Here is a 16584-nt window from a genome sequence, read left to right on the forward strand (position 1 = left end):
CAACACATGCCGTAAGTTATTGATCGACAAATTGCAGAAAAATAATATAAACTATATGTATAATAATCAAGTTAAGTTACCTGAGACTATTAGAAGCTTTTTTTTAGCGACACTACTACAATGTTGTTGCAACGGTAGACGGTTGCTCTATGTTTATCATACATCAGCAGTAGCCGTTTCACTCCATTGAAGAGAAGTGTTATACCCCCATTCTTCTAACCCGGGCCTATGTTAAGTTCTCGCGTGAGGCAGATATTACGGTAGGCCTGAGTGGCATCCTCGGGGATAGGTTTTAGTAAGTTCAGTATGGATACACCACTTCCACTCACGAGAATTAAACGGTTATCATCTATATCACATATACAATAATAAAAAAATTTTCCCTCAACCCAAGGCTGTTTGGACGAATCGAGCGATCACGGATTGGGTCCTGTAAAGGGAAGTGATATACCTTCACTCTATCGGCCTGTCCCGGGCTCAGACCTCGAGTAAGTCAATTACAGCGGTGGGCCTGTGTGGCGTTCTCGGGCTTGATGACAATATTATTTTATGACGCTTAATGAGTTATTCAAAAAAATTATAAAATTTTTAAATATAAACATTGTTTAATTTATTTTGATATATTCGTTTTCCTCAGAAGTTCACGATTACGAGCATATATTGCACCAATAATAACACAGGCCTGCAAAATTTAACTTTTTTCAGTTTCTAGAATGGGTGTACTTGTTTCTTGTAGTTTTTTATGTGCTAAAAACGAATCTGACCTTCAAAATGCCCCATCACGTCAGGATTTTTAGTAAATGTAGCCTAAAAGGTAAAAAATTGGCCATTTTAGCCATTTTTGATAATTTTTTTTGGGATAGAATTTTTTTTTCAATTTTCGACGAAAAAGTCGCATAGTACAACTCTTTAGCTTTAAAACCTATTTTTTAAAATTATTGAACGATTTTTTTAAAAAAATTATGACATTTTGAAATTTACAGTTTCAGTTACGCCAATAGACGTTATAGAGCAATTCCATGGGATGTGATCACAAGAATTTTTGATGATTGGAGCAATTTTATTGAAACGTTGTGAATATGTTCCTTTATTTGTACAGAATGAAAGCCCACAAACAATTTTTTAAAATTTTTTGAGATATTTCTAATTAAAAATTTATGTCATTTTCTTAAAAAAACCATGTAACTTTTTTTCCTGTTATCCAAATGAGATCAATTTTTCTTAAATTGCTCACAAAAAGATGCTATTTTAAGAAAAAAAATAGTTCATGAAAAAAAAAAAATTTTTGCCCGGAAAAAAGTAAAAAAAAAAACATTTTGAATTCATTTTTTAAAAATACTACCTCTTCGATTTAAAAAATTTTTTTTCTGCTTAATGCCTATGATGTTAAGAATAACTTCTCTAATTTTCATAATGGGACAGCAAGAACTTTGCGAGAAAAAAATTAAATATCCCGTGCAGCGCGACGGGACGCGCGCATCTTAGTTTTCACGTCCTTTATATAGTATAGAAACTTTCAGATATCTCGAAAAGTACGAATTTTCGTAAAAAAAGTTTAAGACAAAAGTTGTTCCAAACGAAAAGATCTACATATTTGAGACCAAAAAATTGGGCCAATGTTGGTCCATACAATGAAAAAAGTGGTTTTCTTAAATAAGACCATTAATTTTCAGTATCAAGTTCGTAATCCCTATGAAATTCTGCGTTCAGACATGTTGTATAAGTGCCCAAAATATTGGTCCCAATGTCTGAGATTGGGCCCAATATTTATTGACAAACAAATAAATAAATTTTAAAAAATCTTATCTTTGGGGGCCCAATGTGAGACCTACTGTAAAAAAATTAGTTTCCATCCATTTCGTAATCGTTATGAAATTCCAAAAATATTGGGCCCAATCCCAGACATTTGGCCCAATATTTTTGGCATTTGTACTACAAGTCTTAACCCAGAATTTCATAACGATTACGAAATGAATACTGGAAATTAGTGGGTTTTATTTAAGAAAACTAATTTCTTTACTGTGGGCCTCACATTGGGCCGTGGAATCTCACATAGGGCTCTGTGCCCAATTACAAAATTAGCTTCGAATTTCTAATTCTGTGACCCCAAAAACCCCAAAGATAAGATTTTTAAAAATTTATTTATGTGTTTGTCAAAAAATGTTGGACCCAATCTCATACATTGGGACCAATATTTTGGGCACTTATACAATATGTCTGAACGCAGAATTTCATAAGGATTACGAAGTTGATACTGAAAATTAGTGGTCTTATTTGAGAAAACCACTCTTTCCATTGTATGGCCCAACATTTTTGTAACATTGTAGATCTTTTTGTTTGGAACAACTTTTGTCTTAAACATTTTTTACGAAAATTCGTACTTTTCGAGATATTTGCCAGTTTCCATACTATATAATGGACGTGAAAACTAGGATGCGCACGACCCATCGCGCCGCACGGGACGTTTTAATTTTTTTCTCGCAAAGTTCTTTCTGTCCCATTATGAAAATTAGAGAAGTTATTCTTAACATCATAGGCATTAAACAGAAAAAAAATTTTTTAAATCGAAGAGGTAGTTTTTTCCAAAAATAAATTCAAAATTATTTTTTGACTTTTTTCCGGGCAAAAATTTTTTTTTTTTTTCATGAACTATTTTTTTCTTAAAATAGCATCTTTTTGTGAGAAATTTGAAAAAAATTGATCTCATTTGGATAACAGGAAAAAAAGTTACATGGTTTTTTTAAAAAAATGACATAAATTTTTAATTAGAGATATCTCAAAAAATTTTGAACATTTTTAAAAATTGTCAAAAATTCTTGTCATCACATCCCATGGAATTGCTCTATACCCAACGAATCTTTAGACAGGTCTTGGGAAAAATATTTTCTATAAAATCTTGTTTCTATCTTATTGGCTTGAAATTTGTTACTCAGGGGTTTTTGGGGTCGCTGATTACGAATCTGAAGTCGGATTTTAAAAATTCAAAATATCGGATCAAATATGTCGGACAAATTTTACAAAAAATGATCAGATTTCCTTGAAGCTCGTTACTCGGGGGTTTTCGGGGTCGCTGATTACGAATCTAAAGTCGGATTTAAAAAATTGAAAATGGCGGATCCAATAAGGCGGACGAATTTTACAAAAAATGATCTAATTTGCTTGAAACTCGTTACTCGGGTGATTTCGGGGTCGCTGATTACAAATGTGAAATCGGATTTTAAAATTTCAAAATAGCGGATCCAATATGTCAGAAAAAATTAAAAATTCATTGTATTCGCTTGAAATTTGTTACTCGGGGGTTTTGGGGGTCGCTGCTTGCGAATATGAAGTCAAATTTTCAAAATTCAAAATGGCGGATCCAATATGGCGGACGTATTTTATTAGAAATTGTCGGAATACCTTGAAAATTGTAACTCAAGGGTTTTTGTGGTCACTTATACAAAATCTATTGTCAGTTTTAATTATTCAAAATGTGCGATCCAAAATGGCCTACATTTTTGAAAGAATTTCAATAAAAATTCGTTTCTCTGAGGTTTTTGAACCACATAAGGCAGGCCATATTGGATCAGCCATTTTGAATTTTTAAAATCCGATTTCATATTCGTAATCAGCGACCCCGAAATCCCCCGAGTAACGAGTTTCAAGCAAATTAGATCATTTTTTGTAAAATTCGTCTGCCATATTTGAAAAATATGGATCCGACATTTTGAATTTTTAAAATCCGACTTCAGATTCGTAATCAGCGATCCCAAAAACCCCCGAGTAACAAATTTCAAGCCAATAAGATAGAAACAAGATTTTTTAGAAAATATTTTTCCCAAGAACTGTCTAAAGATTCGATGGGTATAACGTCTATTGGCGTAACTTAAACTGTTAATTTTAAAATGTCATAACTTTTTTTTAAAAAATCGTACAATAATTTTGAAAAATCGGTTTTAAAGCTAAAGAGTTGTACTATGCGACTTTTTCGTCGATAATTGAAAAAAAATTTCTATCCCAAAAAAAATTATCAAAAATGGCTAAAATGGCCATTTTTTTACCTTTTAGGCTTCATTTACTAAAAATCCTGACGTGATGAAGCATTTTTAAGGTCAGATTCGTTTTCAGCGCATAAAAAACTACAAGAAACAAGGACAGCCATTCTAGAAACTCACCCTCGCAGGACTGTGTAATAAATGTTAATATTCAAAAGTTTTATAATTTTAGTTCCATTCAATAAACCTACATGATGTGTTGTAAATCGATTTAACCCAATGGTGCTGGCACCAAAAATTTTCTTCTTGTTTTTTATTTTCCAGTACATATAACCACATGGTGATTGATCAAACCGGGCTGGTAAAGTGGGGGACACAACTTCACCTTTCAGGACAGTATTTAAAAGGTCATCGACCATCTTACGAACCCTTAACCGAAAGCTGTTTTGACAAATCAAATTTCAGGTAGAAACCTTCGAGAACCCTAATTATCAAAGTAAAGATATATATGTATATATAATCTAATAATAATGAGAAAATTCAAGTACTAAGAAAATGTGAATGAATGAAGGAATGAATACAAAGATTATTATTCTTTAATTTTGCCTTTAATTCAATATAACAAATTTTGCCTTTTATCCAATACAACTACCAATATCCAATAGAATGAGAGAACTATGAATGAGTAACTACTGATCAGCCAATAAGTGCAAAAGGACACTCTTATATGATTAATCAGTAGTTCATTACAGATACCATATATACATATATATATACACTTGTATCAAAACCCCGGATTAATTACCACAAAAAACCAACCCTTGGACAATAGAACCTTTGTTAAATAATCAATGAGAATTAACTCTGAGGACCCAGGTAATAATTTCTTTTCTCCCATTTATTACATGGAAAAATACCCTTAGGGCCGATTTCACTGACTGGAATTAATGTCGTGGTTAAATAATTAGGTTTATATTTTAAACGATGATTTGAATTTACTATTATTGCACCATCTTAAATTAATGTAAGAATTCTTGATTAAAGTATTAGAATTATAAGAATGAGTTCCACCATATTTTTATTGTTGATTAAAGCAAAGTAATCTCAGTTTAACTTAATTGCCCAAGTTTGACCGTTTAATAAGTTAATCAGCGATTAATACTAATGATATTGACATGAAAAAATAACCTACAAATCAAAAAGGTTTTTATTAATTAGAGATGTTTGAATTTTATGATGAAATTTTATCATCATCTTCCGAAGATGAAGAAATGGTTCTTCATCGTCGGCCAAGAATTATTCATGAGCGACGAAACTATTTTGATGTTTTAGACGATGTGGATTTTGTTGTGCGTTTTCGTATAACTAAAGTATCAGTGCAAAATATATTGCAAGAAATTCGACATGAATTGGAACATGCTACTACACGGTAAGTTAAAAAAATTATTATTTTTTACTGAACAAGTTTCCATTATAGCGAGATTATTTATTTCTTTTTGTACTTTTCTATATAGATTTTCATTTTGACACTTTTACAGGAACCACGCGATTTCACCAATGATACAACTTCTTCTATCATTGCGATATTATGCAACTGGATCATTTCTTATCACTGTTGGCGACTTCTCTGGAGTCAGCAAGACAAGTGCTTTTAGGATTATCCATAGAGTGAGTGCAGCTATTGCTCGCTTATCTCGAAACATAATAAAGATGCCTTCTACTCAACAAGAAATAACAACTGCACAAATAGACTTTTATAGTATTTCGCGCTTCCCTCGAATTATTTCCGCATTGGATTGTACGCATATCAAGGTTCAATCATTTGGTGAGTTCTTTACACAATTTTTAGTTATACCAATAAAGACGAATACCAGAGAAAATGTAACTGATTTTATTTTATGTATTATTTTACTTCATACTTGCAGGTGGAAATCAAGCAGAATTATATAGAAATAGGAAAGGATACTTTTCATTGAACGTTCAATGTACATGTGATGCTCATTTAAAATTTACGAATATTGTATCACGTTGGCCAGGATCTACCCATGATTCAACAATTTTTAATTATTCTAAATTACGCGCTCGCTTGGAAAATGGAGAATTTGGTGATGGTTTAGTTCTTGCAGATGGAGGATATGCATTGAAACCTTATTTGATAACTCCTTTACCAAATCCACAAACTGACGCTGAACGGTTGTTCAACGAATCACAAATAAGAACTCGCAACCCTGTTGAACGAGCATTTGGAGTTTGGAAACGTAGATTTCCTTGCTTAGCAATTGGGATGCGTTTCTCAAAACATCGTATTATTGCAATAATCGTTGCAACAGCTGTTTTGCATAACATTGCACTTACAAATGGTGAGCCACTGCCACCAGATGATGAAGCTTTAAATATTCGATGGGACATTATTTTAAATGAGGAGGTTCATAATCAAGGTCCTCAAGATCCCGATCATGGAAACACACGTGAAATTCTTCTTCATTATTTTCAAAGGTAAAATTTAAATTTTATTCCTTTAATAAGAATTAAATATGATCGATGTTTTATTTTTAATATTAAATTACTTCATTGCTAATTAGTATAAATTTAAATTTTTGTTTTAGTCTATTGTGAATGATCTTTCTCCAAGTGGACACGGCGGTGTGAATTAATAACTGTACTGAAGAAAAAATCAAATAAGTGAATAATATTCAAAAAGTATTTATTTTTATGTAATAACAAAAAAATTACAAACTACAAGAGTTTTTTTGCATATATAAGTACAAAATCACAGCAGTCGAGATCAGTCTTGATATTAATAATATTCTTCATTGCGACACTGTTGTTAACGATTAACGGTAATCAAATTCTTATTCATTTGCGTTAATTTGAAAATTATTAAGGGATGCTTGCGCTCCTTCAAATGAAAATAATCAACTTTTTCTTTTCATTAATTGTCTACTTTCTTGTATTATTGTACGATCTTGCAAAACTATAAAATAAATTATCAATATTATAATAATAAAAAACGAAAATAATATTTTTCACATATATAAATATATATGTTAATTTTCAAAGTTTTATAAAAATTAATGCAAGTAACTAAATATTGCGACATATGGATTCAGTTTTCTTTCTCCAATTGTTTGCGTAGAAGTGCGATTTCCAATTCCTGCTTTATTACTTGTTGCTGTAATAACTTTTTTTCAATTTCAGCTTTTTCTCCAGCCTCTTTTTTCAAAAAGTTTAAATATTCTATTTTCAATTCTGAAATTGAGACAGTTGAAGCTGCAGTATCGTCAATTGATTTTCGATTAGACATCCCAGAAGCCGGAGTATCATCCAGTGATTTTTGAGAAGACTTTCCTGAATCTACTTGTGATCCGCTGCCTACTATCAAAGCAGAATGTTTTTTTGACCTTAACATAGCTGGAGACCACTGGGACCAATCCATCATTTCATCATCATCGAGAATCTACAATGAATTATTATGTCATTACAGGAGTTAAAATAAGGAAACTTTTTTGAAGATTTTGCAGATGTAGTATTTTTTAGTAAAAGTGAAACTTTACCTCTTGCGAGTTATTTAGAATATTGTCTGTTGGTAGAAGAACAGTATCTGCAGTACTCAATGAATATGAATTTATATTCTCTGTTTCAGCGTTCAGTAGTTCACCGTTTTCTCCCACAAGAAATTGTTGGACATCTTTATCTGTAATATAAAATTAACTCAAATAAAAGTTGAATTTGACAAAAAATATGTTATACATTTATTTATAATTGATAAAAGTTTAATATATTTAAAAAAAAATTATTTTTCTCATTATTTGTAATTTATTATTTGTAATAAAGATAAAAAAATTTATACTTTTTAAAATTAGTTTTTATTTACGTCAACTCTAGTACAATAATTTTAATAAATAAACATTAAAAGAATATATTAAAAATTTTTTTCTATATACCATGGCTGTAGACACTGTTGTATAAAAATAATGTAGTTTCATTCACTTACCTATTATTGAGTCGTCATCAAAACCATTTTCAATTGGAGTAATTAGAGGTTTTATAACTCCTTCTACTTGAAGCAATAAGGGATCATCTTTGATTTTATTTGAGCCTCCTCCTAATAATAATTTTTAATAACTGGGTCAGGCTTTGCCATACGGATCACAGAATATTACAATAATTTTAATTTCAGTGAACCATTTTAATTTTTTCTCGTGTTCACGTTAACTGATTAAAAACAAAGAAGCATTCTCTTCGTCTTGAAACGTAGAATTTGAAAATATTTTTTGTCACAATTTTTTTTCCATTTCTTGTTTTCTTAGTTGTTTATTTACAATTTCAAGTAATAGCGAAACATTTTTTTCTCAACAGATTCTTTAGTAAAAATTTCTGAAGAATACGATTGAATTGTTAAATTTTGCATACAGTATGAAGAAAACTGCTTATCATTATATTTTTGTTAATAATTAATTAAAAGAACTATAAAAAATGAAAACAAATTTCAACCAAAAATATTTTAAAATTCTACGTTCCAAGACGAAGAAAATAATTTTTTGTTTTTCTAATCGATTATTAGGAACTTGAGAAAAAAATATTTTGATTTTTCGCCGTTAAAAATTCTAAATGTTAATAACTTAAACCAAAAAATTTTTTTTTATTCTTTTAACTTGCATGACATGTTGATCACCTAAGGACCAAAAATAATTATGTTTCACTGGATAAAGAATTATCATAATATTTGGCGATCCGTTTGGTAAAGACTGACTCAGCTTCATTTACGTATTGTTTTTGACACTATAATCTGTAAACATTCACTTACCAGTGCGATAAATTTCCTGTCGCAATTCGCCATAATGCTTACGAGTCAATCTTTTTAGATTATCCCACAAGACTTTCAATTTTTCCGCAGAGCGATTATCAGCAGCTGAATTTTTTGCATTGAATTCAATGCTCAGTTTCTTCCAAGCTACATCCTTGGCCTTTGAAGTTATGGCGTCCGTTTTTTGCATTCTATAATATTTTTATATTTTTCTACTAGGGTTGTCAAAGTCATTTTTTCAATTTTTGTAAAATTTGCGATTCGTTTTCTAATTGGATTTTCCTGCAAAAAATTAAGATGTTTACTATTTCTTCAATACAAATTTTGTTAAAAGTTATAAATTTTTTTATTTTGACGTTATATTTTTTTAAGAATAAAAAATATTGCAATAATTATTACAGGGTACTTACCTTCATCGACTTTTCTGACATTTTAACAAAATTTACTGTTAGTTTTTATATATTAGGTTACAAGAAAGCACGTAAATAACCACGTGATTTGCTGATGTAAATATGTCGAAAATAGAGAGTCAGAAGAATGTTTGTATATGAATATTTTGAATAACCAATCAGAATCTGCTTCAGTAGAAACATGTGTGTTATTGAGAATTGAGTATATTTGATTACCTAAACAATGATTAAAAATGTGTTATCAAATTTCGTGAAACAGAATGGAAATTAATTTTATTTTGATTGTCGATTATAAGATAAACATAATTATTTAACCACGACTTCCATCCTAGTTGGTAAAATCTGATTGGTTATTCAGAGCATTCTTGTCCAAGTATCTTCTCTCTCTCTCTCTCTCTCTCTCTCTCTCTCTCTCTCTCTCTCTCTCTCTCTCTCTCTCTCTCTCTCTCTCTCTCTTTTTCTCTCTCACACACACGCACCTTTGTTTTTTTGAAAAACCGTTTTTCTTAGCTACTTACTTACATTGTAATTAATAAATCAGTTTAAATAAAAACTGTAGAAAAATGTAAAAATGGTTAAAAACTTAAAAATAATAAGCACCCTATAAAAATTTTAATTTAATACGCATTTGCAACTGAAGAAGATATATGGTAAAAATAAATATCTTTTTGTAACTTGTAGAACGACAATGTTGAAGAAAATGAAACCTCATAACTTTTTGCCGAAAAAATCCAACGAAGAAGTAACAATTTTACAAAGGTTTAAAGAGAAAAATTGAAAACCTCGGTTTCTTTCTAAAAATATACAATGCGAAAAAAGCAATGAACATCCTAAAGGGCCAGTACAATGTTGGTAGTGTTAAACGTTAAGCCAATAAGAATACTCCATTAGAATGATTTCCATTCAATCGGAAATTACTATTGGCTAAATGCTTGCTCGCTTTCAAGTCAACAGGGCAGCCGATCGTTTCCGCGGAAGATTTGAATTTCAATAAAATTAAATATTTATTTTTAACGCAAAATTATTAATAAAAATAAATAAAAGATAATAGAATTACCACATTATTATTATTTTAAAGTGAAATGGGAATGAATGTTATGTATGTATGCAAGGCAGTGCTTGCATGCTTGCGTTCCAACACATTACGGAAAAATACATTTTTTACCACATTCATTCCCAATTTCACATTAAAATAATATTGAAGCGTAAATTCTATTATCTTTTATTTATTTTTATTAATAATTTGCATTAAAAACAAATATTTAACTCCATTTAAATTCAAATTTCCCGCGGGAACGATCGGCTGCCTGCGCAGGCAGCTGGAAAGACGAACTGTGCAAATACCTTAAAAGATATCCAAATAACTCGGATGATATAAAATGTCATTGGCTGAAGCGAAATAGCGCTCTTTACTTTAAAATAACTTAAATGAACTGAACTTTTCAGATGGTGAAATTTTTTATACAATTCTGATGTCATTTTAACATGCTATGAAAATGCATTTCATATAACACGTTCTAGTGTTAATTTAACAGACTCCAGTGTTATTTTAACAACAAATGTGGTGTCAAAATTATTCAGTGTCGGTTGAAAATGTTGCGTGTAGTTTTAACTCTACATTTGGTGTAAGAGGTGAGATCGCTGTTTAACTTGTTAAACGGTCAAATTTGGACAATTAAGTTAAACGGTGATTACATTACGTTAATCACCATTTGGATTATGGTGAAACGCATTCTTATAGTTCAGGTACTTTAATCGCGAATTATTACATTAATTACAGTTGGTGAAATCGGCCCTTAGACAATAGAACCTTTGTTGATAAGGATTAACTCTGAGAACTTAGGTAATAATTTTTAAATTTTTTTATTAAAATTTTCAGGGACTCTAATACAGGTATGCACACATATATATATATATATATATAGATATATATTTATTTTTATTTTCAAAACAAAAAGGAAGAAGATTAAGATTTTAGACGAAGATATTCTTATGCCATTTTGAATTGTCTAGATAGAGAAACGCAATGTTAAAAGAAGAAGTACTTATGTTATATTCCTTAGTGTAAGAAAGAAAGGTATGCGTTACCTATTTAGTTTTAGACTTTCTTTATAGTTTTTTTACGTGATAAAGACAGAAAGAAATTATTACCTGGGTCCTCAGAGTTATTAATTAATCCTCTTTAAAAGATTGCAGGTCAAGTGAACCCTCATTTGCAAAATAAAGATATATCTTTCTCTCTCCATAACTTGTTCTTTTCTCTGTCACTGAAAACCCAGCAGGGGTTCGGACGGAATGAATGAATTCAAAGATTATTATAGTTAATTATATTTAGAAAAAGAAATATAGAATAAGTAAAAACAATTATTTATCAAAACTTTTTCTAGTCTATATTGCAGAAATAAAAATTATTTAAAAATTATGAGCAAACAAATGAAGTATTTTATTATTAAATATTAATTAAAATTATTTTTAATTCATATTGCAGTATTAAAAATTATTTTAAAATCAAGATGTCCAGCAAGGCTGAAAGAAAAAAATTCCCTGACTTTTCTCTGACATTTTTTTTCGTGACTACTCGTTAGTGATCGGACTCACTCGCTTAACTTCTTCAAACTTTTGTGATTTTTGATATTTTTCTATCATTTTTTGAAAGAAAAAGTTTCAATTAGTATTTTATGTAAATATAAGGATTTAACACCAATCCACTTTCTTATCGACTATATCAAAATGTAAAATGATTATAGGTACCAGTTAACGGAATTCTAAATACAGAAAATGAAAATGAAAAAAAACAAATTTTCGGGTATTGTTACTATGATTTTCGTAATCATTGTATCAAAATACATACAAGTACGTAGCATAAAAAGAACAAAAAATTTTTTAAAATTAAAATATTCAGAATTTTTTGAAAAATTCCGAAAATAATGTAAAAATTGTTTGTACATTATCGGGCTAGGCCTAAAAGTTTCAAAAACAGATGTAGTTTTTTTGAAAAAATTTTGAAAAAAATCGATTAGTACGTCAAATGAGAAAAATGCCTTTTTATCATTAAAACTAAAAAATTTGATAATAATATGGTTAAAAAAAATTCTTGATTTGTTTTCAAAAGTTGAGTTAAAATCACACAATTTGAAAAAAAATTTTAAATTGATGCATTTTTAAGGAAGTTATGAGCATTCAAAAATTAAAATTCGTAGAAAAAATTTTAGAAAATAATATAGGAAACTAATAGAAAAAGGATAGGAAAATGATAGAAAAATAATAGAAAAAATCATTGAAAAAAGATAGGAAATTGATATAAAAATGATAGGAATATTATAGAAAAAATGATAAGAAAAAGATAGAAAAATAATTGAAAAAATGATAGAAAAAATGGTTGGAAAATGATAGAAAAATAACAGAATAATGATAGGAAAATTAAAGAAAAAATAATTGGAAAATGATAGAAAAATAATAGAAAAAATCGTAGAAAAAAGATAGGAAACTGATAAAAAAAATTATAGAAAACTGATAGAAAAAATGATAGGAAATTATAGGAATATTATAGAAAAAATGATAGGAAAATGATCGAAAAATAATAGAAAAAATTATGAAAAAAATGATAATATAATTCCTCCATTAGGAAGCAAAAAAGAAAAAAATTATAAAAAAACTGATGCAATATTTATAAGAGAAAGTTATTTATCAACACAAGATAGCGAAAACACCAAGGCGAAAGAACAAGTCACAGCGTGCTTTTTTTATGTTAAAGTTGTTTTTCTCTCTTCAAGGGAGATATTTCTTTTTGGGTCTTTTATGACGACGCGCAGGGGAAAAAATAGATCAGGAGAGGGTAACCGAGACGCTGATGCGCACACTGGGACCAGTTGAAAATGTGTCAGTTTTCCGTCGGATCAGCGCTGTGTTGAACGTGCACGGAAAGATTTCCTAAAAGATTTATGTTGTTTATGAAAAAGTTACTTTTTACAAAAAACTTTGTTTCATAAATAAAGTACTCTTTGTTTTTGTAGTGAAATTAAATTCTTCGCAACTTTCACTGATATTGTTTATAAAAACAAAAGATCGGTTGCGTTGTGCGGGAAATATATTTCTTGTTTTTGTGCGCTTTTGTGACAAAAATGAGTTTTAATCAAACTGAAGAAATGGACAACGGATTAAAATTACAGCAGGACAGATATAAAAAACGTCAAACAGGTTTTTACCAAACGTCAGGACTCAGACTGTCTAAAAAAAGGACCAAAAGCTAGGTAAGTGTTTTAGATTAATATAAATATTTATAATTTTAGATATCTAAAAATTTAAGTAAAATTTTTTTAATCAATAATTCCTTTAAAAATACATGCGATCGTGTAGTGTAGTGTAGTGTTGGCCTGTGTACAAAGGATAGTTACAGTATTGCCAATTGCTGAAATTTTGCACCGAAATAATATCAAAACATAACCTCAATCATAGATGTATTCTGTTCAAGAATTATTATAATTAACTGGTCCACCACAATTCTTGAACAGAGTAAATTGAGGTTATGTTTTGATATTATTCCTGTGCAAAATTTCAGCAATTGGTAATAATGTGGCATTTCTTATTGAATATTTTGAAATTCAATTGTTTGGAAATTATTATCAGTTTATTCTAAAGTTATGCACTGGAAAAAAATATATTTGATTCAAATAATGGGTTACTTTCTCATTATAGAATAAATTTTTTTTTTATTAAATAACAGCCCCACAAAAAAAAGTGTCATGTACTTTTGACCGGAATACCCTAAACCTATGTATTTTGACGCGCTGAACACGAATCCGAAGTCCGTTTTGCTCCATCACGTCAGGATTTTTTTCTAACCTAAAAAAACATGTCGGATTTTGAGAAGTAGGCGATTTTTTAAAAATTATTAATGATTATTAACTTCAAACTTGGTATCTGGGGGTTTTTTGTGTCGCTGATTATAATTATTATTTGAGTTAATGAAATAGTTTTTCTTTCAGATACAAAAATTATTGGTACAAGAATAATTTATTTAATTCAATTAAAAATTATTTTGCTCAAGTAAATATTTATTTGATAATAGTCAAGCAACCCATTATTTGAAGAAATTAAATTTTTTTCAGTGTGTTTATGTACAAAATAAATAATAAATAATAGTCTTATAAAATATATTTTAATTAATTAAAAAAGACGTTGTCACGATCAAAATTCTTCGTTCCGTATAATAAATACAGACCCCCGCTTCAATTTTTTTATCCAATCATTAATTTAAAAATTAATTTTTTTTACTAATATTTTGGACCACAAATAATTTTTTGCAAACAAAATTTTAAGAAAAAATTATTTTCTCATCGTAATATTATTTTTGGACCACAAATAGTTTTTTTGGAAAGAAAAATAGGAAAAAATTTTTTTTTTAACGTGATACATTTTTTGGGGTTAAGAATAATTTTATTGTCAAATTTTTGTAGTAAAAAAAATTAAATAACTAAATTACTTTAATTAGTTTAACAATTTTTTTGCAGTATGAAAATTTGACAAAAAATTATTCCTATAGTCCAAAAAAATTTTCACGATAAGAAAATAATATTTTTACCAAATTTTCTTCCTAAAAAATCCTAAATCAAATTTCATTATTTTCATCCCTCAAAAAACAAGAATTAAAAAAAATTATTGATTTGTCACGGTTTTTCCGAAAATTTCAATTAATTGCAATTTTTTCGTTTTAGAAAATTTTTTCTCGTTTGATATTTATTTGTTTCAATGCTAGAAGCAATTTAAAAAACAGAAAATTGCTTTCAACGCGAGAAAAACAGTAATTATCATTTTTTTGTCACCTTTTTGTCGAAAATTTCAAAAAAAATAATATTTCCTAGACTTGGAAGCAATTTTTCTGTTTTTTAAAAGGCTTTTGGCATTACAAATAAATAATTATCATAAAAAATTGCTGGCTAAGCGAGGTTTTAGCAATTTACTTAAAATTTCGGGATTTTCGTAAAAACCTCCATGAAGTTGGCGTCGAAAATTATTCTTCACGGGACAAAAAATATCAAATCATTTTTAAAAAGGTTTTGGGTCCACATATTACCTTGAAAAGTATTTCTCATTTTCTTATTTGGATCGAAAATCCTAAAAAAAATAATTTGTCATTTTTGTTCCTGTGAAAAACAATTTTCGGCGCCAAGCGACGATGCCAACTTCATGGAGGTTCGTCAAAAACGTGACAAAACAAAGATAAATATTATTTTCCTCGTGTCGAAAGCAATTTTTCTGTTTTTTAAATTGCTTCTAGTATTGTAATTGTAACAAATAATTATCAAACGAGAAAAATTTTTTCCGAGGCAAGAAAATTGCAATTAACTTGAAATTTCGAGATTTTCGAAAAATCCATACCAATACAATAATTTTGTTTTTATTTCAGGTTTTTGAGGGTTGAAAACAATCAAATTTGATTAATAAGAATTAAAATTTTTACTTTTATGTTTTTTGATGAATCAAAGTTGGTACCTTCAGTGTTATTACCATTTTGAGGAAAAAAAATTTTTTTCTAATCTAACAAAATTATCACGTTGAGAAAATAATTTTTTTCCACATTTTTTCGTAAAAAAATTATTTGTGGCCCAAAAATAATAATGAAACTAAAGTTACCAACGCTTAATCAACAAAAAAAATAATAGTTAAGGATTCTAATTTTCATTAATCAAATTTTATTATTTTGAACCGTACAAAACCTGAAATAAAAAATAATATTTATCATTGTATTTTCAAGGATTTCTGAAAATCTCGAAATTTAAAAAAATTACTATTTCCCCGATTTGAAAGCAATTTTTCTGTCTTTAAAAGGCTTCTAGCATTAAAATAAATAATTATTTTAAATTATTATAATTTTTATTGTAATTATTATAAATAATGAATATAATTTACTTTAAATTTTGAGATTTTCGAAAACTTCATGACAAAACAATGATAAATACTGTTTTTTCTATTTCAGGTTTTAAAGTTTGAAACTAAAATACGAAGCTGAAGTATGCAACATTTATGATAAACGATTTTTAGAGAACTAATTTTTTGAAATGAAAAATTCTATAATTTTTTGTCTGCAAAATATTTTTTTTTGATTTTTTGATTAATGAAAACAACAAAAAATAATTTTTAGAAGAAAAATTATAGAATTTTTCATGTTAAAAAATTATTTCTTTAAAAATCCTTTATCATAAACATTGTGTACTTCAGCTTCGTAATGAAATTACCAACGTTGAATCATCGAAAAAGTTATGATTCTAATTCTCATCAATGAAATTTGATATTTTCGACCCTTTAAAACATAAAATAAAAAAATATATTTATCATTGTTTTTTCACGAATTTTTTCGAAAGTCCCGAAATTTCAAGTAATATGCTATTTCCTC

At 28.6% G+C, this 16584-nt stretch overlaps 1 protein-coding gene across 1 annotated transcript; it reads left to right on the plus strand.

Annotated features, from left to right (window-relative positions):
• The first annotated feature begins 5194 nt into the window (after positions 1-5194).
• On the plus strand, positions 5195-6590 carry LOC127287842 (putative nuclease HARBI1). Its single transcript, XM_051314963.1, has 4 exons — positions 5195-5403; positions 5513-5799; positions 5900-6470; positions 6581-6590. Exons 1-4 carry the CDS (start codon positions 5195-5197, stop codon positions 6588-6590), a joined length of 1077 nt encoding a protein of 358 aa, XP_051170920.1.
• The last annotated feature ends 9994 nt before the right edge of the window (positions 6591-16584 follow it).

Source organism: Leptopilina boulardi, unplaced genomic scaffold (genome assembly GCF_019393585.1).
Source record: "Leptopilina boulardi isolate dan_hultmark-lab unplaced genomic scaffold, ZJU_Lbou_2.1 LbouV2_373, whole genome shotgun sequence".
Taxonomy (NCBI): domain Eukaryota; kingdom Metazoa; phylum Arthropoda; class Insecta; order Hymenoptera; family Figitidae; genus Leptopilina; species Leptopilina boulardi.

What these genes read in the sequence shown, in the direction of transcription:
- LOC127287842 (XM_051314963.1), top strand. Translation starts at nt 5,195, where the DNA reads ATGTTTGAATTTTATGATGAAATTTTATCATCATCTTCCGAAGATGAA. An exon ending in TTGGAACATGCTACTACACG is followed by an intron (nt 5,404 to 5,512) that starts GTAAGTTAAAAA and finishes ACACTTTTACAG; the next exon opens with GAACCACGCGATTTCACCAA. An exon ending in TATCAAGGTTCAATCATTTG is followed by an intron (nt 5,800 to 5,899) that starts GTGAGTTCTTTA and finishes TCATACTTGCAG; the next exon opens with GTGGAAATCAAGCAGAATTA.